The 23,806-nt window shown below is 41.7% G+C and overlaps 2 protein-coding genes and 2 non-coding genes across 4 annotated transcripts; 2 read left to right on the top strand and 2 right to left on the bottom strand.

The window, feature by feature from the left end:
• Positions 1-1,232: 1,232 nt before the first annotated feature.
• LOC137595179 (inter-alpha-trypsin inhibitor heavy chain H3-like) lies at positions 1,233-9,038 on the top strand. The gene is made up of 22 exons (XM_068315079.1): positions 1,233-1,354; positions 1,577-1,606; positions 2,533-2,553; positions 2,766-2,920; positions 3,015-3,119; positions 3,209-3,371; positions 3,579-3,689; positions 3,858-3,986; positions 4,181-4,297; positions 4,416-4,584; positions 4,704-4,829; positions 4,946-5,127; positions 5,223-5,408; positions 5,523-5,662; positions 5,908-6,068; positions 6,218-6,244; positions 6,352-6,411; positions 7,015-7,128; positions 7,238-7,439; positions 7,531-7,703; positions 8,512-8,623; positions 8,709-9,038. Exons 1-22 carry the CDS (start codon positions 1,241-1,243, stop codon positions 8,845-8,847), a joined length of 2,736 nt encoding a protein of 911 aa, XP_068171180.1. The 5' UTR covers positions 1,233-1,240; the 3' UTR covers positions 8,848-9,038.
• Positions 8,035-8,107, bottom strand: trnar-acg (transfer RNA arginine (anticodon ACG)). The gene has a single exon. It is a non-coding gene; the product is annotated as a tRNA-Arg (tRNA).
• Positions 9,039-11,571: 2,533 nt separating the features above from the next.
• On the top strand, positions 11,572-23,389 carry LOC137595750 (inter-alpha-trypsin inhibitor heavy chain H3-like). The gene is made up of 22 exons (XM_068316013.1): positions 11,572-11,728; positions 11,947-11,976; positions 12,725-12,745; positions 12,957-13,111; positions 13,205-13,309; positions 17,329-17,491; positions 17,708-17,818; positions 17,991-18,119; positions 18,314-18,430; positions 18,569-18,737; positions 18,856-18,981; positions 19,098-19,279; positions 19,610-19,795; positions 19,915-20,054; positions 20,226-20,386; positions 20,544-20,570; positions 20,676-20,735; positions 21,378-21,491; positions 21,601-21,802; positions 21,894-22,066; positions 22,862-22,973; positions 23,059-23,389. Exons 1-22 carry the CDS (start codon positions 11,615-11,617, stop codon positions 23,195-23,197), a joined length of 2,736 nt encoding a protein of 911 aa, XP_068172114.1. The 5' UTR covers positions 11,572-11,614; the 3' UTR covers positions 23,198-23,389.
• Positions 22,391-22,463, bottom strand: trnar-acg (transfer RNA arginine (anticodon ACG)). The gene has a single exon. It is a non-coding gene; the product is annotated as a tRNA-Arg (tRNA).
• Positions 23,390-23,806: the final 417 nt, after the last annotated feature.

Raw genomic sequence — 23,806 nt, 5'->3', positions numbered from 1 at the left:
TGGTTTCAACCATGTGATGAGCGCTCTAAGTCTTATTCTGGCAGTTTGTCATTTTAAATTACCTCTGAATTAATCAGATCAATATATTAAAAGCTCATTTCAGCCCTTTATTGTTTCAGTGTACATTTTATAATTTGCACAATACGACACAAGTGACTTTCAGTTTCTAAAGAAGTATTAATTATAATTCTAATAACAAATATAATCATGAACATTTAACACAAGATTCCTACATAGGTAATACACATTTTCTCTGCATCAGGGCAGAAACCTCACATATAATTATCCTAAGACACTTTGAACGTTATCCCAGCCCTGGCAGGAGAATAAATTTGAACCATCAAATGTAAAAATAAAAGAAACTTTAACAAATCCACAAATGACTTGTTCTACTTTTGGTTCCAATCAGCGAAGAATGACAAGGGTAGCAGAGTACACTCACAAAGTTAAGAGCAGCAGAAAAACACACATCGAGCAGTAAGTTAGACCTACCTTTCTGGTAGTATTGACTGTTGCTTTCTGTCCATAGTTACTTAGAGTCTAGTGTAGTTAGGTCCCAGTATCGGACCCTAATGATCTGCTTCAGCTCCAGGCATTTTTTAAATTATTTAAGAGGAATATTTACAGCTTTCCCACAATGCGCTACTGTTTCCTCTCCAAGTAAATCAGAAATGACATAAATGCTTATATTGAGTGAAACAGAACTGGCTATGGAGTAAAAACAGTCCACTATGAGAGGGAAAAGCATGAGGCATGCAGAAAAATTAAGCAAAGTTCACAAATCATGTTTATGCATTGATGTTGACCAACACATTTTGATGTGCATATCCACCTACTGTATTGAGCGATGAAGTGATAACTCTAAATTGCAATTAAAGAGCACACACACACATATAGGTGACACATTAACAGGATGGTGAGGCACTTTGTTATGATTTTCTGTTAGTTTTTACTTCATACACCTAACAAAAAGCTTGTGTCATGCATATTTGTAGTTGGACTCGACAATCTGAACTTCCAACTGTATGAGACTTGAAAGCTACTGACATCTCTACTTAAGGGCGTCATGCCCATTGAGCTCACGTTTATTGGTACAGCGCTCTCTCACACACAAGTAAAGACACCCTCCCACACACACAAATCCATGTTCTGACACTTGACAGTTTTTGGCCCTCCCCCTGGACAGGGAGTTATATCTTCTCAAGCGTGACCTCAGTCAGTGCTCAGTTGAGGTTTGGTCATGTCTGGACTACAGCACCTTCGATTGCTGCTGCTGTGGGGCAGTGCCTGCCTCTGGCTACCCTACCTGGCCCAAGGGGCTCTGGTCATCTCTGGACCCAGAAACAGCTTCCAGGTAATTTTAAATGGATCTTTTTCTTTTACTCTGGCATTAATTCATATTTCAATCAAATGTTTTTTGGGTTGAATTGAGTGTTTTCCCTTGATTTGTTAGATATAAAGAACACCAACAAATATATCTTCAGATCAGATTATTATGTTTTACTTCCTGGTTAATTTTTTTTTATCCTAATATTTCTGCTGCATGTTGATTCACTGTCCTCTCTTTGTATTTCAGGAGAAAAGTGGATCACAGTCAATGCGGCAGGTAATAAAATTATTATTCAGAAATAAATTTCACATTTCTATTTGGGTCTTGGTCATGAAACCTTCGACGGATGCTAAATTATTTTTTTTAGTTACAAAATAGCTTGGCTATTAAAGTGAAATAAATTAGAATTGCACCCAATGACATGCATCACCTTCATGAAGGCAGAATAATCTTGCACATTTGTTTAGCTTGATAACTTATGATTCTCCTCAAAGAGTCACTGATTAATAGGCTGTCATTTTTGAATAACCCTGCAAACAGCCGGAGCAACAAGAAATTGCCTTGATTAGAATAAAACCTCCTTAAAGGAGGTGAATTAAAATCCTGATTCATTATTCATGCCTCTTCTTTAGACCCACATAAAAATCTTCTTCTTTTCCTTTCGGCTTTTCTCTGTACTTCTCTATCAACATCCTCAAAGCAAATACTGCATCTGTAGTACTCTTTTTTGGAATGAAACCATACTGCCGCTCACAAATGCTCACTTCTCCCCTTAGTCTAGCTTCAACTACTCTTTCCCATAACTTTAGACACACATCAAAATGTGAGCTTTTTTTTCTATGCTATACATCACTGCACTTTACAATAATCCACATGGTAGTTGTGTGGCAAAAATTGTTTAAAAAAAAGACTAAATACATGCTTTAATCTAAAATCTAATGAATGTAATTTCCCTCATTCCTGACACCTTTTTAAAATTTACAAATTGGTTAAATAACTTATGCATAATCCTACAAACTAGACAAACAAACATTGTGGTGATAAGGCAGCTTGTTGTTGTTGTTTTTTTACAAGGAACATACTGTATTGTGAAATGGCATAAGGCAACAGTTGCAGTTAAAAGTACAAAGTTTGCTCAACTTTACTTGTTTCAAATCTGAATACTGAATATACAAAAAAATCTGTTGTTTCCTTTCTTTCAGAAAAGAAGTACAAGCAATTTGGTAAGAAATTCTGTTTGCTCCAATTAATGATAAAGACACTGGAGAAATATGCTGTCCAAACATTAAGGCACCAAGCAGCAAACTGGATCCATTTCTGTCTGAAATGTCATCAAAACAGCAGACCTTACTTAGTTTGCTGTATATAAATACTTCTATGACTGCTTCTGATAGGACGCATTCCATTCTGAATGTTCTCTGTGTCTGTGCCTCAGGTGGAGGTGCAGAGCGTGGTGGTGGACTGCACAGTGACGTCTCGTTTTGCTCACTCGGTTATGACCACCGAGGCTCTGAATCTAGCAACTGTCTCCCAGGAAATCTTCTTTGAAGTGGATTTGCCCAAAACTGCATTCATCAGCAACTTCAGCATGTTAGTCTGGTTCTGACAACATTGAGTCTGATGAACATTCTGTTTGGCAGCTATCTTTTTAAATGATCATGTCCTTCTTCATCTGTTCTCACAGGGAAATTGAAGGTCAGGTGTATGTCGGAGAGGTGAAGGAAAAAGAGACAGCCAAGAAGGAATATGAAACGGCTGTTTCCTCCGGGCAGACTGCAGGGCTGGTCAAGTAAGTGAAGATTACAAAGATATAAAAATAGTAAAGTACACCTTCAAGTAGAAGAAGACTGTTTCATTTGTGTCTCTGCTGTGTTTCAGGGTTTCTGGGAGGAAGATGGAGAAGTTTTCAGTGTCTGTCAACATCGCAGGTAATAGTGGCGTAATCTTCAGTCTGACCTACGAGGAGCTCCTCGAGAGGAAACTGGGCCAGTATGAGATTCTGGTTCGAGTCAAACCCAAACAAGTAGTGAACAAGTTCCAGGTGAGTTCTTGGTCAAGATCCGGGCCCTCAGTGATGGTAATGGTAACAAAATGGTGACTTTACAAATGACTTTGCTGTGTGTGTGTGTGTGTGTGTGTGTGTGTGTGTGTGTGTGTGTGTGTGTGTGTGTGTGTGTGTGTGTGTGTGTGTGTGTGTGTGTGTGTGGGTGTGGGTGTGGGTGTGGGTGTTTGTTATGTACGTCGACAGATTCTGGCAAACATCTATGAACCTCAGGGCATTGCTTATGTCAATATCCAGTCAACCTTCCTGACCAATGACCTGCTCCTTCTGGTGCAGAAAACTGTCTCTGAAAAAGAGGTACGTATTAAGTCCTCATCGAAAAAAGAAATGCATGCATGCAAAAAAAATATCTCATTTTATTTAGCCTGTATTGCAAATGATGAATACTCTTACGAATTATTGACTCAGTAATTCAAGACCTCACTAAAGTGATTTATTTATGATTGTATTGTATCCCTCTGTCAGGCACACATCTCTTTCTCACCAACTATGGAGCAGCAGAAGAAGTGTCCGGATTGCGATGGAACAATCATTGATGGAGATTTTATCATCAAGTATGACGTAAAACGATCAGCTGACCTTGGAGAAATTCAGGTCAGTGCATTTAAATCACATTTGAAACTATACGGATTTGCTTTAGTGATGATATTTTGTATAAAATCCATGGATTTATGATTAGATTACCCAACATCAAATCAACATGAATCAGCATTCATTCTTTGAGTTGTCATTTTGGCTCATTGTTCTGTCATGTACTTTACTTCTGTTTGTGATTCTCTTCCCTTCAGGTTGTGAATGGATACTTTGTACACTTTTTTGCTCCACCCAACCTGCCAAGAGTCCCCAAGAATGTGGTATTTGTTATTGACAGGAGTGGATCAATGTATGGAAGAAAGATTGAGCAGGTAGTCACACTGCATAGACTGTTCATGTGGTTGAATTGTATTGAATTGAATTGAATTGAATTGAATTGAATTGAATTGCCATGTCCACATTTTCAGCCCTGACTGTGTTTCTTCACAGACACGCGAGGCGATGTTACTCATCCTCGATGACCTCAACGAGGATGACTCCTTCTCAATCGTCCAGTTTGATCACAACATTGATGTGTGGAAACCGTCTCTCACTAGAGCAACCACGGGCAATGTGGCTGATGCCAAGATCTACGTACGAAACATAAGGGACAATGGAGGTTAATAGAAAGACATGTGACACTAGAGAAGCTGACTAAATGTCAGCTTCTCTCCCTTTATAATATAATTGCATACGCAAACTGTATATTTTACAATCTAATGTGTGATTTTCGTCAAGGAACCGATATCAATGGTGGAGTGTTGAGGGCCGTGGAGATGCTGGCGTCAGACAGGAAGAGTGGCTTGCTCCAAGATAGAAGCATCGATATGATTATATTACTGACAGACGGAATGCCAAATTCTGGTGAGTGTGTACACACACTGGAGGATATACTGCACTATGTATACTGTTTGACCACACGTTGGATTGTTGTAATTTTGCACACTGAACTTTTCTATATTGTAATTGTACCATTAAAGGAGTGTGGCACCTCCCGAAGATCCAGGAGAATGTGCGTAACGCTATCGGAGGAAACATGTCACTGTTCTGTCTTGGATTTGGGAATGATGTGGATTACTCCTTCCTGGATACGATGAGTAGGCAAAACAAAGGATTAGCCCGCAGAATATTTGAAGGTTCAGATGCAGCGCTTCAACTGAAGGTGAAGACAAACGTTAAAAAAAATTCAGAATTTTGTAGAAGCTCTAAGCTGCATTCTTCCACACTTATCCAGTCAGATGCATGCATTTATTGCAGGGGTTCTATCAAGAGGTTTCCAGCCCTCTGCTCTCTGAGGTGGAGTTGCGCTACCCTGACAACGCAGTGGAGTCCGTCACCACCACCCGCTTTGACAAATTATTTGACGGCTCAGAGATCGTGGTGGCCGGTCATCTTTTGGACAGTAACCTAGACAGCTTCTTGGCAGAAGTATACGGACGAGGGGTGAGATGAAGGAAATACTGGTGTAATTTAAGGCTGATGCATGGATTGAGATTGTAGTTGTGTTTATCTCTTCTATGCATTTTAGACATTCTCCTATTTTTCTCTCCCTTGTAGTCTGTGCAAGATTTCCAGGTCCAGGGCCAGGCCACTACACTTGACTGGAATGTGTTATACCCTGATGAGTCTTACATCTTTGGGAAATTTATGGAGCGTCTATGGGCCTACCTCAGTATCCAACAACTCCTAGAGAAGAGGTCAGTTTAATGTCATTTTTTAAGTTCCTCTGGCATTAAAATTACATTTTAAATCTCAACCAGTAAGGTAGGATGATGTCAATATGTAATTTTGGACTGTAGCAGTAAGAAAGGTTTAATAATTGACATTCTTGCCTCAGCATTTCTTAGCAGTGCAGAGTGAAATAGTTTATTTCCACACCTCGTCTTTGATGGAATATTCATTTCTCATAACAATCTTCTTCACTACATTTTGTTTTTTGCAGTAAAAGTGGCACTCCAGAAGAAAAAGCCAATGCCAAAGCCGATGCCCTTGACATGTCTCTACGTTATAGCTTCGTCACTCCTCTCACTTCCATGGTGGTGACAAAGCCTGAAGATAAGGAACATGGAGACGATCCTCTCATTGCTGACAAGTTGACTGAAGGTAAATGAGGAATGAAGAAGTTGAAAAGTGACATTGGACAGTCCACTGTTGCAGAATGCTGCCAATGTTTTCCCCTTACAGTACCTTACAGTAATCTATCTACAAGCATTTAAATTTAGTGAACATGTTTTTAATCTGTTTTTTGACAGAGGAAAGACAAGAGGCAGAAAGACATGGTATGAAAATGTTTTCTCACCAAGTAGTTTAAAATAACACAAATCATTTTTGTATTGTTTTTCACTTGAATGACTGTAATTGTACTAAAAAAATATTCTATGTGTAGCAAGTATTCATGGATCATATCCTCCCAGTTCTTCTGGTTCTCCCTCCCCCACATACTTTGGTAAGTACTTTTTTGCAAAATGAACTAGCATTTACCAATTGTCATTCTCTCAGTCTGTTGGTTGGCCACTCTGTTCACAAGTGATGAAAGAAATCAGCTGTATTAAGTAGGAGATTTTTTTTTCACTTTGTCTTTGCCAAATACACAGCTGGAGTCACAAAACCAGACTGTGAACCAAATGTCATTTAAATCTGTGCAATCAATTACTTTATGAGATGTAAATAATTGCAGTGCCCCATACTGTTGCAGGACTGCTAGAATTTCAGGCAGTTCTGAATCTAAAGGTGTGGACGATGGTTGCTAATAAAAACACTTCTGCTAGTTTTGATTTAAAAGTATCAATGACAATGTGTGTCTCAAAAATAAAAAATTTGAAAATAAGGAAAAAATTAGAGACATAGAAGCAAATTGTGATGTTTTTAATGCAGGGACTTATTGAAGCTGAGAATGTTTTTGAGTGTCACCTATCATCTACCATTAGAATGTAATCAAAGCAGAGACAAAACCAGCAAAACTAACATTAAACATCAGAGAGTGATTACTTGGAAGAAAGTTGTTGAAACCTAATGTATTTCTGTCATTATACTCTGATGTCTCCTGCAGTGGATAGCGATCCTCATTTCATGATAGAGCTCCCAGACAAAAACGACGCCCTGTGCTTCAACGTCAACGACAAACCAGGAACCATTTACAACCTGGTCAAAGACACAACTCTTGGTCAGCACTGGTTATCATCATGACATTCTGACACCTTTTACAAGTAAAATATAATATTCGAGTATAAATAAAACCCTAAATTCTTGTTGTGAATGAATGGATTCTGCAGGAATTTTAGTTAATGGCCAGACCATTGGAGACAAGATGATTCCACCCGATGGCACAATTAACACCTACTTAGGGCGTTTTGGTATCGTCCACAACATTCTGGGGGTGAAGCTGGAGGTGACCACTACAACCATTTCAGTCTACCAGGATAAAAATTGGATGAAGTTCCTGTGGTCGGATGCAGCATCTGTCAAAGGGAAGAAGTGAGTGTCTGCATTATCATCACAAATCCACACGAGTAATGTGAATATCAAATCCAGCTCCGACTCAATTATCAATGTCTTTTCCCCCCAGTGTGGATCTTGTCTTGCACAAGGACCATAGCTTAAAGGTAACTCTAAAGGATTCAGTCAAGTTTGTCATCCTGCTACACAAAGTGTGGGAGAAGCACCCATATCACCGGGACTACTTGGGCTTCTACACCCTGGATACCCACCTCCTGTCACCTTCTGTCCATGGCCTCCTAGGTACAACATGACACGAATCAAACAGTGATCTGGGTTTATGCTTAAAGTTAGAGAAATTATTATTGATTCTGTTTCAGAACACTATATTTATACTCAGCAGGGCTGAATGAATCATGTTTCTGATCTGCTTTCTAAATGACCTTAGTGGTTCATTCTTCGTTTTAGTTTTTTTACTAAATTTATTGTACTTTATTGGTCACCTGGAAGAGAGCATTCCCTGAATTTGCCCCACCCCTGAGGAGCAACAGGCAGCCCTTATATTTCTCATGTAGACTGAGAGAACTGGGTCTTGGGACATCTAATAAAACAGTCATCATGCAAAAGAAGTACACGAGCCAGCCAGGAGTTGAACCTAGAATCTTCTGATCCGTAGTCAGACGCGTTATCCATTGCGCCACTGGCCCATGGCTCTGAAGCTAATTCCATAAAGGTAAAACTTTGAAAACTGCAAAATACATAAGTCCAGAAGAAAAAATCACTACAAAGCACTTATTATTATTATTATTATTATTATTATTATTATTATTATTATTATTATTATTATTATTATTATTATTATTATTATTATTGTTGTTGTTGTTGTTGTTGTTGTTGTTAACATCATTATGTAAAACTGCAGTGATTGTACTTAATATTATTTGTATCTTAATAAATCTGAATTAATAACTCATTTTCATATTGTATTAACAAATCATTATCTTTTCATTTTATTAGAGTAGCCATAATAAAATTCACAATATTTTGCAAAAGCCACAAATGCAGATGTGATGATTCTTAAAGGATCGAAGAATGACAAGTTGTTTTCCAGGTCAGTTCTACCATGGGATTGAATACGAGGTGACAGACCTCCGTGAAGGTGAAACCCCAGAGAAACCAGATGCCACCATGTTTGTGAAGGGACTGGAGCTCAATGTGACCAGGTACCCAACAGCTCAATCCAGATCTTTCCTGTTACACAGAAACAAATGAATACGTGCTCTTTACACACCCCATCTCTGTCCTCAGAGGCTGGCAGAGAGACTTCAGGAGGGACTGGAAGAACGGAGAAAAGATTGCCTGCTGGTTTGTTCACAACAACGGAACAGGCCTCGTTGACGGAGATGCAACAGACTACATTGTGTCTGGCCTTTTCAAAACTGTGTAAAAAAACATTGTATATCAGTATTACCACGGAAATCTTCCAAATCAAAATTGTACAGCAATAAATAAATAAATTAATCAGCCTTCAGCCACAGCATCGCACTGACAATTCCATTAAAAGAAAAATGAAAGTTCCATCTCAAGAGTTGTGTCACTGATCACTGGTGTGGAAATAAAGAAGATGTGTTGATCAAAGATGGATTTGTGCACTCATTTCAGAATACCTAACTAATTAATCAGCTAACTAACTAATCCACGTGAAGGATTAGTTAGTCTGCAGTGTCTCACCTACATATTGGTGGTAGCGCCATGAGTCTACCCCCTTCTTCTTTTATCTCACTGGGATCCAATAAGAAGAAGATAGAAATCTACTTTTATTGATCCCTGTAGGGAATTTATCTGTGCACTCTAGTGACTTAATTTTGTTAATCACACACTAGCTGGAACCCGTGGAAATTCCACGATAAAGCAGTAATATCAGACTTTGTTTGTTTTCTTTTTTTTCTTGGCTCTGTGTGTGTGGGACGGACGAACGTGAAGACCAAGGCCGCTTCGGCGTCACGGTCCAGCCATCTGGGTGGACGCTGGCTTCGTGAGTTTGGTCCTGGTAAATAAAGCATCGGGGTTCCCCACACGACAACGTGAGGTCCGTCACAATCAAAGTATAAAAAACGCCATGTTTGACTAAGGCTCTGTAAGTGAGAGACATGGACAAATGTGAAGACTGGAGCTAACTCAGCTAGCGGCCCGAACTTCCTGGTAGACGACGGAAGCGCGACAGCGTGAAGTTTTCAAGTGAGCTCATTCAAATATATAGGTGGGGATACATATGTATACAGGCCAGTGACACATACACACAACAATACACACACACACAGGGCCTGTAACAATGCAGATCAGAGGTTAAGGTGACAGGCATCTCCTTCCTGGTACACCCCAGTGAGCTTCATGGAAAGGGGACGGTGCCTTGCTAAAGGACACCTCAGCGGTGCTCAGGAGATGAACTGGCACCTCTCTGTTGTAGTTCACACTGAAATTTTTTGACGTAAGTGGGTCTTGAACCAGCTGCTCTCTGGTCCCCAGTTCAGGACTTAGTGGACTGAACAACCCAGTCAGAAACTCTACTACCACCTCTACGAGACACTTCCAAATCTCCACAGGTATATCATCAGGACCAACTGCCTTTCCACTCTTCTTCCTCTTCAATGCCCTCCTCACTTCATCCTGACTAATCTTTGCTACTTCCTGGTCTACAACAGTCACCTCTTCTAGTCTTTGTTCTCTCTCATTTTCCACATTCATCAACTCTTCAAAGTACTCTTTCCATCTTCCCATCACACTACTGGCACCTGTCAATAGACTTCCATCCCTATCCTTAATCACCCTAACCTGCTGCACGTCCTTCCCATCTCTGTCTCTCAGTCTTGCCAACCTGTATAGATCAGTCTCTCTCTCCTTACTGTCCAACCTAGCATACAAGTCATCATAAGCCCCTTGTTTCGCCTTTGCTACCTCTACCTTCACCTTACGCTGCATCTCCCTGTACTCCTGTCTACTCTCCTCAGTCCTCTCAGTGTCCCACTTCTTCTTAGCTAACCTCTTTCTTTGTATACACTCCTGTACCTCCAAAAGTCATACTGACAACAGGAAATATCAACACCTAACAACATTTCATTTCTGTTTAATTGGTGGTTCAGACAGTTTGACATGATCAGCCTCATTCAGAGAGGTAAAAAAAATACTTCAACATCATACAAGCTTAAATCATACAGTTGCATGGCATAAATACATACACATGCGCAGACACACATACGCAATTTGAAGTGGGCAAGTTGGGACTAGCTGGAAATAACACCACAAAATGTAAAACTAAAAGAAACTTTAACCAATCCACAAATGACTTGTCCAACTTTTGGATCCAATCACTGAAGAATGACGAGGATGCTAGAGTCCAGTTTATCCAAGTAGGATACTGTTTACTCACAGGGTTAAGAGCAGCAGAAAAACACACAAGCAGCAGAAAGTTAGATGACAGATCTATATTTGTGGAAGTATTGAAGGTTGCTATCTGTGCATAGTTACTAAGAGTGTAGTTGAGTTAAGTCCCAGTATCGCACCGTAACAATCTGCTTCAACTCAAGACATTTTTTAAATGATTTAACAGGAATATTTACAGTTTTCCTACAGTGCGCTACTGTTTCCTCTCCAAGTAAGTCAGAAATCACATAAATGCTCACATTGAGTGAAACAGAACTGGCTATGGAGTAAAAACAGTCCACTATGAGAGGGAAAAGCATGAGGCATGCAGAAAATTAAGCAAAGTTCACAAATCATGTTTATGCATTGATGTTGACCAACGTTAAACACATTTTGATGTGCATATCCACCTACTATATTGAGTGATGAAGTGATACACATATAGGTGACACATTAACAGGCGGTTGTGGCATATTCTTATGTTTTTCTATTAGGTTTTACTTCATACACCAAACAAAAAACTTGTGTCATGCATATTTGTAGTTGACTCGACATTCTGGACGTTTAACTTTTTTTGAGATTTGAAAGCCACTGACATCACTACTTTAGGGCCTCATGCACATTGAGCTCAGGTTTATTTGCACGGCGCTCTCTCTCACACAAGCAAACACATCCACCCACACACACAAACCCATGTTCTGACAAATATTCTGACAGTTTTTGGCCCTCCCCCTGGACAGGGACTTATATTTTCTCAAGCTTGACCTCAGTCAGTGCTCAGTTGAGGTTTGGTCATGTCTGGACTGCGGCACCTTCGATTGCTGCTGCTGTGGGGCAGTGCCTGCCTCTGGCTGCCCTACCTGGCCCAAGGGGCTCTGGTCATCTCTGGACCCAGTAACAGCTTCCAGGTAATTTTAAATGGATATTTTTTTACTCTGGTATTAATGTATACTAAAATGACATGGTTTTAGAGTTGAATTGAGTGTTTTCCCTTGATTTGTTAGATATAAAGAACACCAACAAATATATCTTCAGATCAGATTATTACAGTTTACTTCCTGGTTAATTTTTTTTATCCTAATATTTCTGCTGCATGTTGATTCACTGTCCTCTCTTTGTATTTCAGGAGAAAAGTGGATCACAGTCAATGCGGCAGGTATTATAATTATTATTAATTAATTATTATTATTATAATTATTTGTGTCTTGTTCACAAAACCCTCGACAGCTGCTGATTTCTATTTTGTAGTTACAAGATAGCTTGGCTGTTAAAGTGAAATAAATTATAATGGCACTCAGTGACATGCATCACCTCCATCAAGGCAGAATAATCTTGCACATTTGTTGAGCCCCATGACTTATGATCCTCCTCAAAGATTTACTGATTTATATTATTTAGTCATTTTTGCATAACCCTGCAAACAGCCTGAGCACAAGAAATGGACTTGGTTAGAATGCAACCTGCTTAAAGCAGGTGAATAACAATCTTGTTCATGATGTATGCGTCTTCATTAGATCCACATCAAAATCACTGCACTCTATTTTCATAATAATCCACAGAGTAGTTTCTGTGGCAAAAATTTAAAAAAAAAAACAACAACTATATAAGTGCTTTAATCTAAAATGTAATGAGATTTAATTTCCCTCATTACTGACACTTTTTTAAAACTTTATGAAAATAAGTGAAATAGCTGGTGCATAATCCTATCAAGTGGACAAACAATGTGATGATAAAGCAGCTTGTTTATTTTACAAGGAACACATTATGAAATGACACAAGGCAACTGTTGCAGTTGAAAGTACAAAGTTTGCTCAACTCTACTTGTTTCAAACCTGAAGTGAAAATAAAATAGATACAAATTTAAAAAATCTGTTGTTTATTTTATTTCATTTTATTTTTTTCAGAAAAGAAGTACAAGCAATTTGGTAAGAAATTCTGTTTGCTCCTATTAATGAGAAAGACACTGGAGAAATATTCTGTCCAAACATTGATGCATTGAGCAGTAAACCAAACCCATTTCTGTCTGAAATGTCAAAAAACAGCAGACCTTACTGAGTTTGCTGTATATAAATACTTCTGTGACTGCTTCTGATAGGACGCATTCCATTCTGAAAGTTCTCTGTGTCTGTGCCTCAGGTGGAGGTGCAGAGCGTGGTGGTGGACTGCACAGTGACGTCTCGTTTTGCTCACTCGGTTATGACCACCGAGGCTCTGAATCTAGCAAATGTCTCCCAGGAAATCTTCTTTGAAGTGGATCTGCCCAAAACTGCATTCATCAGCAACTTCAGCATGTTAGTCTGGTTCTGACAACATTGAGTCTGATGAACATTCTGTTTGGCTGCTATCTTTTTAAATGACTTGTCCTTCTTCATCTGTCCTCACAGGGAAATTGAAGGTCATGTGTATGTCGGAGACGTGAAGGAAAAAAAGGCAGCCAAGAAGGAATATGAAAAGGCTGTTTCCTCCGGGCAAACTGCAGGGCTGGTCAAGTAAGTCAAAATGACAAATATATCCATCCATCCATCCATCCATCCATCTTCCACCGCTTATCCGGAATCGGGTCCGGATAAGCCCCGAAGTTCTCTTTCCCCGTCCACGTCCACCAGCTCTGACTGGGGGATCCCAAGGGGTGTCCCCAGGCCATTGTTGAGATATAATCCCTCCACCTGGTCCTGGGTCTACCCAAGAGGTTTCTTCCCAGCTGGACATGCCAGAAACACCTCCCTAGGGAGGTGTCCCAGAGGCATCCGCACCAGATGCCCAAACCACCTCAGCTGACTCCTTTCCACGCGAAGGAGAAGTGGCTCTAATCTGAGCCCCTCGCGAACAACCATTTTTCTCACCTTATTTCTAAGGGAGACACCAGCTGTCTGCCTGAGAATGGCCATTCCGCCACTTGTATCCGCAACCTCGTTCTTTCGGTCATGACCCATCGCTAATGACCATAGGTGAGGGTAGGAACGAAGATTGAACGGTAGATTGAGAGCTTTGCCTCTCGGCTTAGCTCCCTCTTTGTGACAACAGTGCGGTAAAGCAATTGCAGTACCACTCCTGCTGCCCCAATTCTCCGTCCAATCTCATTCTCCATTGTTCCCTCACTCGTGAACAGGACCCCAAGAGACTTAAACTCCTTCACTTGTGGAAGGACCTTATTCCCCACTCAGAGAAGGCAGTCCACCAGTTTCCTGCTGAGGACCATGGCCTCAGGTTTGGAGGTGCTGATCATCATTCTCGCCGCTTCACACTCGGCTGCAAACTGGACCAGTGAGTGCTGTAGGTCACAGTCCGATGACGCAAACAGGACCACATCATATGCAAAAAGCAGCGATGCAATCCTCAAGGCCACCATACTGTAACCCCTTCTCATCACGACTACACCTCGATATCCTGTCCATGAAAATCACAAACAAAATTGGTGATAAAGCACAGCCCTGGTGAAGGCCAAAAGCTACTCAGAACAAGTCCGACTTACACGAACACGAATGCAGCTCTCACTTTGGATGTAGAGGGATTGGATGGCCATGAGGAGAGCCCCCCTCACCCCATACTCCCGCAGTACCTCCCACAGTGTATGTCTGGGGACTCGATCGTACAACAATGCCCTCCAGAGCAAGCATAAGCGACAGTAACGGGGAAAAACTCCCTCATTTAGGAAGAAACTCCAGGCAGGACCCAGGCTCTGGAGGGCGGTCATCCGCCTTGACCTGTTGGTTGGGAAAGAGAAATACATTGGGGAAAGAGATAGGTCAAGTAAAAGTGACAGAGAGAGAGAGAGAGAGAGAGAGTGAGAGAGTGGCAGATAGGCCAGTTTGAGTTTAATGGCCATAGTGCGCTGTCGCTGAATTGGGGGCAGGTTTTTCAAGCCTTTCGATATCCTGTCTTCCATCCGCGTTCTCCACCTGTGGAACAGAGGCACAAAGAGAGCGGCAGTATTGTGCAGACAAAGAGTGTAATTTGACAATAATAATAAATTCTAGGAGCATAGAAAGATTAAGAAAGAAGTGACAGAAACTCCAGAGTATCTCCCTTTAATGGGAGAGACGGAGAAAAATACCCTCAGCAGCCTAGGCCTATATCAGCATATCTAGTGGGGTATATGTTATTTTAATTGTAGGCTCTATCAAAGAGTAGGGTTTTTAGTTTACTCTTAAATAAGCTAAGGGAGTCTGACCCCCGGACCGAAGCTGGGAGATCGTTCCAGAGTGGATGGGCATACTCCCAAGCCCCCTCTAGGATCCCTGTGAGAGTAAAAAGCTGGTCCGTTGTTCCACGACCAGGACGGAAGCCACATTGTTCCTCCTCAATCTGAGGTTCGACAATCGGCCGGACCCTCATTTCCAGCACCTTGGAGTAAACTTTCCCAGGGAGGCTGAGGAGTGTGATGTCCCTGTAGTTGGCACACACCCTCTGGTCCCCCTTTTTAAAAGGAGGAATCACCACCCGTCTTCCACTGTTTCGGCACTGTCCCAACCTTCCACGCAATGTTAAAGAGGCATGTCATCCATGACAGCCCCACAACACCCAGAGCCTTCAGCATTTCCGGGCAAATCTCATCAACACCTGGGGCTTTGCCACCGTGAAGTTGTTTAACTACCTCGGTGAGTTCGCCCAGAGAGATTGATTCGAATCCCTCATCATCCTCCAGCTCTGCCTCTGCAACAGAGGACGGGTCAGTTCGAGTAGTTGGATTCAGGAGTTCCTCAAAGTGTTCCTTCCACCGACCGAAAACCTCCTCAGTCGAGGTCAACAGTGTCCCATCCTTGCTGTATACAGCTTGGATGGTCCCCCGTTTCCCCCTCCTGAGGTGTCAGACAGTCCTCCAGAACAACTTTGGTGCCCTCCGATAGTCCTTCTCCATGGCCTGTCCGAACTTCTCCCACACCTTCTGTTTTGCCTCCATCACAGCCGAGGCTGCAGTCCTCTTGGCCTGTCGGTACCCTGCAACTGCTTCAGGAGTCCCCAGGGACAGCATGCCCCTGAAGGCCTCCTTCTTCAGTTGGACGGCTTCCCTGACCACTGGGATCCACCATGGTGTTCGAGGGTTACCGCCCCTCGAGGCACCTAAGACCTTGAGACCACAGCTCTCAGCTGCAGTTTCGGCATTGAAGCTTTGAACATTGACCATTCCGGTTCAATGCCCCCAGCCTCCACAGGGATGCATGAGAATCTCCTTCGGAGGTGTGAATTGAAGGCCTCGCGGACAGAGTCCTCCTCCAGACGTTCCCAGTTTACCCGCACTACTCATTTGGGCTTACCACGTCTATCCAAAGGTTTCCTCCGCCAACGGACCCAACTCACCACCAGGTGGTGATCAGTTGACAGCTCTGCCCCTTTCTTCACCCAAGTGTCCAAAACACACGGTCGAAGATCAAATGATACGATCACAAGATCAATCATTGACCTCCGACCCAGGGTGCTCTGGTACCAGGTACACTTATGAGCATCCTTGTGTTCGAACATGGTGTTAGTTATGAACAATCCGTGACTAGCACAGAAGTCCAACAACATAACGCCGCTCAGGTTTAGATCAGGGAGGCCATTCCTCCCAATCACGCCCCTCCAATTGTGTCCATCATTGCCGATGTGTGCATTGAAGTCCCCCAGGAGAACAATTCAGTCCCCTACAGGGATCCCATCAAGGACCCCATTTAGGGACCCCAAGAAGGCCGGATACTCTGAGCTGATATTTGGTGCGTACGCACAAATAACAGTCAGAGTTTTCCCTCCCACAGCTTTAAGGCGTAGGGAGGCGACCCTCTCATCCACCGGAGTAAACTCCAACACAGCAGCACTCAGCCGGGGGCTTGTGAGTATCCCCATACCCGTGCTGCGCTTCAAGCCTGACGCAACTCCGAAATAAAACAACGTCCAACCCCTGTCCAAGAATTTAGGTCCAGAACCAAGGCTATGTGTAGAGGTAAGCCCCACCAGATCCAACTGGTAATGCTCCACCTCTAACACAAGCTCCGGCTCCCCGCCAGTGAGGTGACATTCCACATCCCCAAAGCCAGCTTTTGCCGGCCGGGTCTGGTCCATCGTGACCCCCTGTCATCACTGCCACCCATGTGGCAGCAGACCCAACCCAATCCATCTGCCCTGCGGGTGGTGGGTCCACAGGGGTGGGAAGAGTCCACTATGCCTTTTCGGGCTGAGCCAGGCCGGGCCCTGTGGCACATCCAGCCACCAGGCGTTCGCTGATGGGCCCTGCATCCAGGCGTGGGCCCCAGGCTTCCTCTGGGCAGGGTCACTTGTTTCCCCTCTCATTCTTTCATGGGATCTTCTGAACCACTCTTTGTCTGGCCCTTCACCTGAGACCTGTTTGCCCTGGGTGACCCTACCAGGAGTACAAGACTCCCGACAGCATAGCTCCCAGGATCCTTAGGGCACACAAACCTCTCCACCACGATAAGGTGATGGTTCCTTGGAGAGGATGACAAATATATAAAAATAGTGAAATACACATTCAAGTAGAAGAACAGTTTTCACTTGTGTCTCTGCTGTGTTGCAGGGTTTCTGGAAGGAAGATGGAGAAGTTCTCAGTGTCTGTCAACATCGCAGGCAAAAGTGGTGTAATCTTCAGTCTGACCTACGAGGAGCTCCTCCGCAGAAAACTGGGCCAGTATGAGATTCTGGTTCGAGTCAAACCCAAACAAGTAGTGAACAAGTTCCAGGTGAGTTCTTGTTCTTGGTCAAATCCAGGCCCTCAGTGATTTAAGACTATCGAAATTAAATATTACAAATGATTTTGCTGTGTGTGTGTGTGTGTGTGTGTGTGTGTGTGTGTGTGTGTGTGTGTGTGTGTGTGTGTGTGTGTGTGTGTGTGTGTGTGTGTGTGTGTGCGTGCGGGTGTGGGTGGGTGTGTGTGTGTTTGTCATGTGCCTGGAAAGATTGTGGCAAACATCTATGAACCTCAGGGCATTGCTTATGTCAATACCCATTCAACCTTCCTGACCAATGATCTGCTCCCTCTGGTGGAGAAAACTGTCTCTGAAAAAGAGGTACGTATTAAGTCCTCATCAAAAAAAGAAATGCATGCATGCAAAAAAACTGTCTCATTTTATTTAGCCTGCTTTGTAAATGATGAATCCTCTTACTACCAATGAGAGGACCTAGGAATTCAAGACTTCACTAAAGCGATTTATTTATGATTGTATTGTATCCCTCTGTCAGGCACACATCTCTTTCTCACCAACTATGGAGCAGCAGAGGAAGTGTCCGGATTGCGATGGAACAATCATTGATGGAGATTTTATCATCGAGTATGACGTAAAACGATCAGCTGACCTTGGAGAAATTCAGGTCAGTGCATTTAAATAACATGTGAGACTATGCAGATTTGCTTTAGTGATGATATTTTGTATAAAATCCATGGATTTATGATTAGATTACCCAACATCAAATCAACATGAATCAACATTCATTCTTTGAGTTGTCATTTTGGCTCATTGTTCTGTCATGTACTTTACTTCTGTTTGTGATTCTCTTCCCTTCAGGTTGTGAATGGATACTTTGTACACTTTTTTGCTCCACCCAACCTGCCAAGAGTCCCCAAGAATGTGGTATTTGTTATTGACAGGAGTGGATCAATGTATGGAAGAAAGATTGAGCAGGTAGTCACACTGCATAGACTGTTCATGTGGTTGAATTGTATTGAATTGAATTGAATTGAATTGAATTGAATTGAATTGAACTGAATTGAATTGAATTGCCATGTCCACATTTTCAGCCCTGACTGTGTTTCTTCACAGACACGCGAGGCGATGTTACTCATCCTCGATGACCTCAACGAGGATGACTCCTTCTCAATCGTCCAGTTTGATCACAACATTGATGTGTGGAAACCGTCTCTCACTAGAGCAACCACGGGCAATGTGACTGATGCCAAGATCTACGCACGAAACATAAGGGACAATGGAGGTTAATAGAAAGAGATGTGACACTACTTGTTATATAAAATACCATATTTACTCTCTCTATAATATAATTGCATGCGCAAAGCGTACATTTTACAATTTAATGTGTGATTTTCATCAAGGAACCGATATCAATGGTGGAGTGTTGAGGGCCGTGGAGATGCTGGCGTCAGACAGGGCGAGTGGTTTGATCCCAGAAAGAAGCATCGATATGATTATATTACTGACAGACGGAATGCCAAATTCTGGTGAGTGTGTACACACACTGGAGGATATACTGCACTGTGTATACTGTTTGAGCACACATTGAATTTTTGTAATTTTGTGCACTGAAATTTTCTATATTGTAATTGTACCATTAAAGGAGAATACCGCCTCCCGAAGATCCAGGAGAATGTGCGTAACGCTACTGGAGGAAACATGTCACTGTTCTGTCTTGGATTTGGGAATGATGTGGATTACTACTTCCTTGATACGATGAGCAGGCAAAACAAAGGATTAGCCCGCAGAATATTTGAAGGTTCAGATGCAGCGCTTCAACTGAAGGTGAAGAAAAATGGAAAAAAGTCAGAATTTTATAGAAGCTCTAAGCTGCATTCTTCCACACCTATCCAGACATTCATTCTTTCATTCATCTTCATACCACTTGATCCGCTGTAGTGAGCTGGAGCCTATCCCAGCTGACTAAGGGCGTGAGGTGGGGGAAAACTCCGGGCGCTACGCCGGTGTACCCTGGACCCACACAGAGACAGACAAACACGCACTCACGCTCTCACTCCTATGGGCAATTGGGAATGGCCAATTAACCTGGGGTGTTTTTGGAGGTGGGAGGAGGCCGGAGAACCCTATCCAATCACATGTATGCATTTATTGCAGGGGTTCTATCAAGAAGTTTCCAGCCCTCTGCTCTCTGAGGTGGAGTTGCGCTACCCTGACAACGCAGTGGAGTCCGTCACCACCACCCACTTCGACCAATTATTTAATGGCTCAGAGATCGTGGTGGCCGGTCATCTTTTGGACAATAACCTCGACAGCTTCTTGGCAGAAGTATACGGACGAGGGGTGAGATGAAGGAAATACTGGTGTAATTTAAGGCTGATGCATGGATTGGATGGAGATCATACTTGTGTTTATCTCTTCTCTGCATTTTAGAAATCCTCCTATTTTTCTCTCCCTTGTAGTTTGAGCAAGATTTCCAGGTGCAGGGCCAGGCCACTACACTTGACTGGAATGTGTTATACCCTGATGAGTCTTACATCTTTGGGAAATTCATGGAGCGTCTATGGGCCTACCTCAGTATCCAACAACTCCTAGAGAAGAGGTCAGTTTAATGTCATTTTTTAAGTTCCTCTGGCATTAAAATTACATTTTAAATCTCAACCAGTAAGGTCGTATGATGCCAATATGTGAAATAGTTTATTTCCACACCTTGTCTTTGATGGAATATTCATTTCTCATAACAATCTTCTTCACTACATTTTGTTTTTTGCAGTAAAAGTGGCACTCCAGAAGAAAAAGGCAACGCCACAGCCGATGCCCTGGACATGTCTCTACGTTATAGCTTCGTCACTCCTCTCACTTCCATGGTGGTGACAAAGCCTGAAGATAAGGAACATGGAGACGATCCTCTCATTGCTGACAAGTTGACTGAAGGTAAATGAGGAATGAAGAGGTTGAAAAGTGACATTGGACAGTCCACTGTTGCAGAACACTGCCAACGTTTTCCCCATGCAGTAGTAAACCTTACAATAATCCATCTATAAGCATCTAAATTTTAGAGTAAACATGTTTTTAATCTGTTTTTTGACAGCGGAAAGACAAGAGGCAGAAAGACATGGTATGAAAATGTTTTCTCACCAAGTAGTTTAAAACTACACAAATCATTTTTGTATTGTTTTTCACTTGAATAACTGATTGTACTAACTGCATATTCTATGTGTAGCAAGTCGTCATGGATCATATCCTCCCAGTACTCCTAGTTATTCCTCCCCCACGTACTTTGGTAAGTAGCTTTTTGCAAATGAACTAGCACTTACCAATGCAATCCTGTCAGTCTGTTGGTTGGTCAATCTGTTAACAAGTGATGAAAGAAATCAGCTGTATTAAGTAGAGGATGTTTTTTACTTTGTCTTTGCCAAATACACAGCTGGAGTCACAAAACCAGACTGTGAACCAAATGCCATTTAATTCTGTGCCACCAATTACTGTACGAGACATACATAATTGCACGGCCCTCTATAGGTTCACTTTAGCAGGACTGCTTCTAGAATTTCAGGCAGTTCTGTATCCAAATGTTTGGACGATATTTGCTAAAAAAAAAAAAACCCACTTCCACCAGTTTTGGTTTAAAGCATCAATGACAATGTGTGTATCAAAAATAAAAAAAATTTGAAAAAAAAGAGACAAATAGCAGCAAAATGTAATCTTTTTAATACAGGGGCTTATTGAAGCTGAGAATGTTTTTGCGTCACCTGTCATGTACCATTAGAATGTAATTAAAGCAGAGACAAAACCATATCATAACCAGCAAAACACCAGCGAGTGACTACTTGGAAGAATGTTGTCGAAACCTCATCAGCAAGTTTTGCCAGTGCTAAAAACCCGTTCATGTATTTCTGTCATTATACTCTGATGTCTCCTGCAGTGGATGGAGATCCACATTTCATGATAGAGCTCCCAGACAAAAACGACGCCCTGTGCTTCAACGTCAACGACAAACCAGGAACCATTTACAACCTGGTCAAAGACACAACTCTTGGTCAGCACAGGTTATCATCATGACATTCTGACACCTTTTACAAGTAAAATATAATATTTGAGTATAAATAAAACCCTAAATTCTTGTTGTGAATGAATGGATTCTGCAGGAATTTTAGTTAATGGCCAGACCATTGGAGACAAGATGATTCCACCCGATGGCACAATTAACACCTACTTAGGGCGTTTTGGTATCGTCCACAACATTCTGGGGGTGAAGCTGGAGGTGACCACTACAACCATTTCAGTCTACCAGGATAACAATTGGATGAAGTTCCTGTGGTCGGATGCAGCATCTGTCAAAGGGAAGAAGTGAGTGTCTGCATTATCATCACAAATCCACACGAGTAATGTGAATATCAAATCCAGCTCCGACTCAATTATCAATGTCTTTTCCCCCCAGTGTGGATCTTGTCTTGCACAAGGATCGTAGCTTAAAGGTAACACTAAAGGATTCAGTCAAGTTTGTCATCCTGCTACACAAAGTGTGGGAGAAGCACCCATATCACCGGGACTACTTGGGCTTCTACACCCTGGATACCCACCTCCTGTCACCTTCTGTCCATGGCCTCCTAGGTACAACATGACACGAATCAAACAGTGATCTGGGTTTATGCTTAAAGTTAGAGAAATTATTATTGATTCTGTTTCAGAACACTATATTTATACTCAGCAGGGCTGAATGAATCATGTTTCTGATCTGCTTTCTAAATGACCTTAGTGGTTCATTCTTTGTTTTATTTTTTTTTTACTAAATTTATTTTACTTTGTTGGTCACCTGGAAGAGAGCTTTTCCCTGCATTTGCCCCACCCCTGAGGAGCAACAGGCAGACTCATGTAGACTGAGAGAACTGGATCTTGGGACATCTAATAAAACAGTCATCAAGCAAAAGAAGTACACGAGCCAGCCAGGAGTTGAACCTAGAATCTTCTGATCCGTAGTCAGACGCGTTATCCATTGTGCCACTGGCCCATGGCTCTGAAGCTAATTCCATAAAGCTAAAACTTTGAAAACTGCAAAATACATAAGTCCAGAAGAAAAAATCACTACAAAGCACTTATTATTATTATTATTATTATTATTATTATTATTATTATTATTATTATTATTATTATTATTATTATTATTATTATTATTATTATTATTATTATTATTATTAACATCATTATTTAAAGCTGCAGTGATTATACTTAATATTACTTATATATTAATAAATCTGAATTAATAACTCATTTTCATATTGTATTAACAAATCATTATCTTTTCATTTTATTAGAGTAGCCATAATAAAATTCACAATATTTTGCAAAAGCCACAAATGCAGATGTGATGATTCTTAAAGGATCGAAGAATGACAAGTTGTTTTCCAGGTCAGTTCTACCATGGGATTGAATACGAGGTGACAGACCTCCGTGAAGGTGAAACCCCAGAGAAACCAGATGCCACCATGTTTGTGAAGGGACTGGAGCTCAATGTGACCAGGTACCCAACAGCTCAATCCAGATCTTTCCTGTTACACAGAAACAAATGAATATGCCCTTTTTACACACCCCATCTCTGTCCTCAGAGGCTGGCAGAGAGACTTCAGGAGGGACTGGAAGAACGGAGAAAAGATTCCCTGCTGGTTTGTTCACAACAACGGAACAGGCCTCGTTGACGGAGATGCAACAGACTACATTGTGTCTGGCCTTTTCAAAACTGTGTAAAAAAAACACCATTGTATGTCAGTATTAACATGGAAATCTTCCAAATCAAAACTGTACAGCAAAAAAAATAATGAATCAGCCTTCAGCCACAGCATCGCACTGACAATTCCATTAAAAGAAAAATGAAAGTTCCATCTCAAGAGTTGTGTCACTGATCACTGGTGTGGAAATAAAGAAGATGTGTTGATCAAAGATGGATTTGTGCACTCATTTCATACCTAACTAACTACCTAACTACCTAACTAACTAACTAACTAACTAACTAACTAACTAACTAACTAACTAACTAACTAACTAACTAACTAACTAACTAACTAACTAATCCATATGGAGGATTAGTTCATCTGCTTTGCCTTAGCTACATATTGTTGGTGGCGCTATGTCTCTACCCCCTTTTTCTTTTGCCTCACTGAGATCCAATAAGAAGAAGAAAAAAATCAACTTTTATTGATCCCTGTAGGGAAATTATTTGTCCACTATAGTGTTGTCTTAATGTTGTTAATCACACATTCATATGTGTAAAGGCTTGTAACACACACACACACATACACACACACACACACACACACACACACACACACACACACACACACACACACACACACACAC

The sequence above is a fragment of the Antennarius striatus genome, chromosome 5 (assembly GCF_040054535.1).
Source record: "Antennarius striatus isolate MH-2024 chromosome 5, ASM4005453v1, whole genome shotgun sequence".
NCBI lineage: Eukaryota > Metazoa > Chordata > Actinopteri > Lophiiformes > Antennariidae > Antennarius > Antennarius striatus.
Note: the sequence above shows the minus strand (reverse complement) of the source record. Positions and strands in the feature narration are given on the sequence as shown.

Excerpts from the sequence above, each read along its gene's own strand:
- LOC137595179 (XM_068315079.1), top strand. The coding sequence starts at position 1,241 with ATGTCTGGACTACAGCACCTTCGATTGCTGCTGCTGTGGGGCAGTGCC. Across the intron at positions 3,690-3,857 it reads AAACTGTCTCTGAAAAAGAG|GCACACATCTCTTTCTCACC; the intron begins GTACGTATTAAG and ends TCCCTCTGTCAG. Across the intron at positions 6,412-7,014 it reads TCCCTCCCCCACATACTTTG|TGGATAGCGATCCTCATTTC; the intron begins GTAAGTACTTTT and ends TGTCTCCTGCAG.
- LOC137595750 (XM_068316013.1), top strand. The coding sequence starts at position 11,615 with ATGTCTGGACTGCGGCACCTTCGATTGCTGCTGCTGTGGGGCAGTGCC. Across the intron at positions 20,387-20,543 it reads TGCTGACAAGTTGACTGAAG|CGGAAAGACAAGAGGCAGAA; the intron begins GTAAATGAGGAA and ends GTTTTTTGACAG. Across the intron at positions 21,492-21,600 it reads GGTCAAAGACACAACTCTTG|GAATTTTAGTTAATGGCCAG; the intron begins GTCAGCACAGGT and ends TGGATTCTGCAG.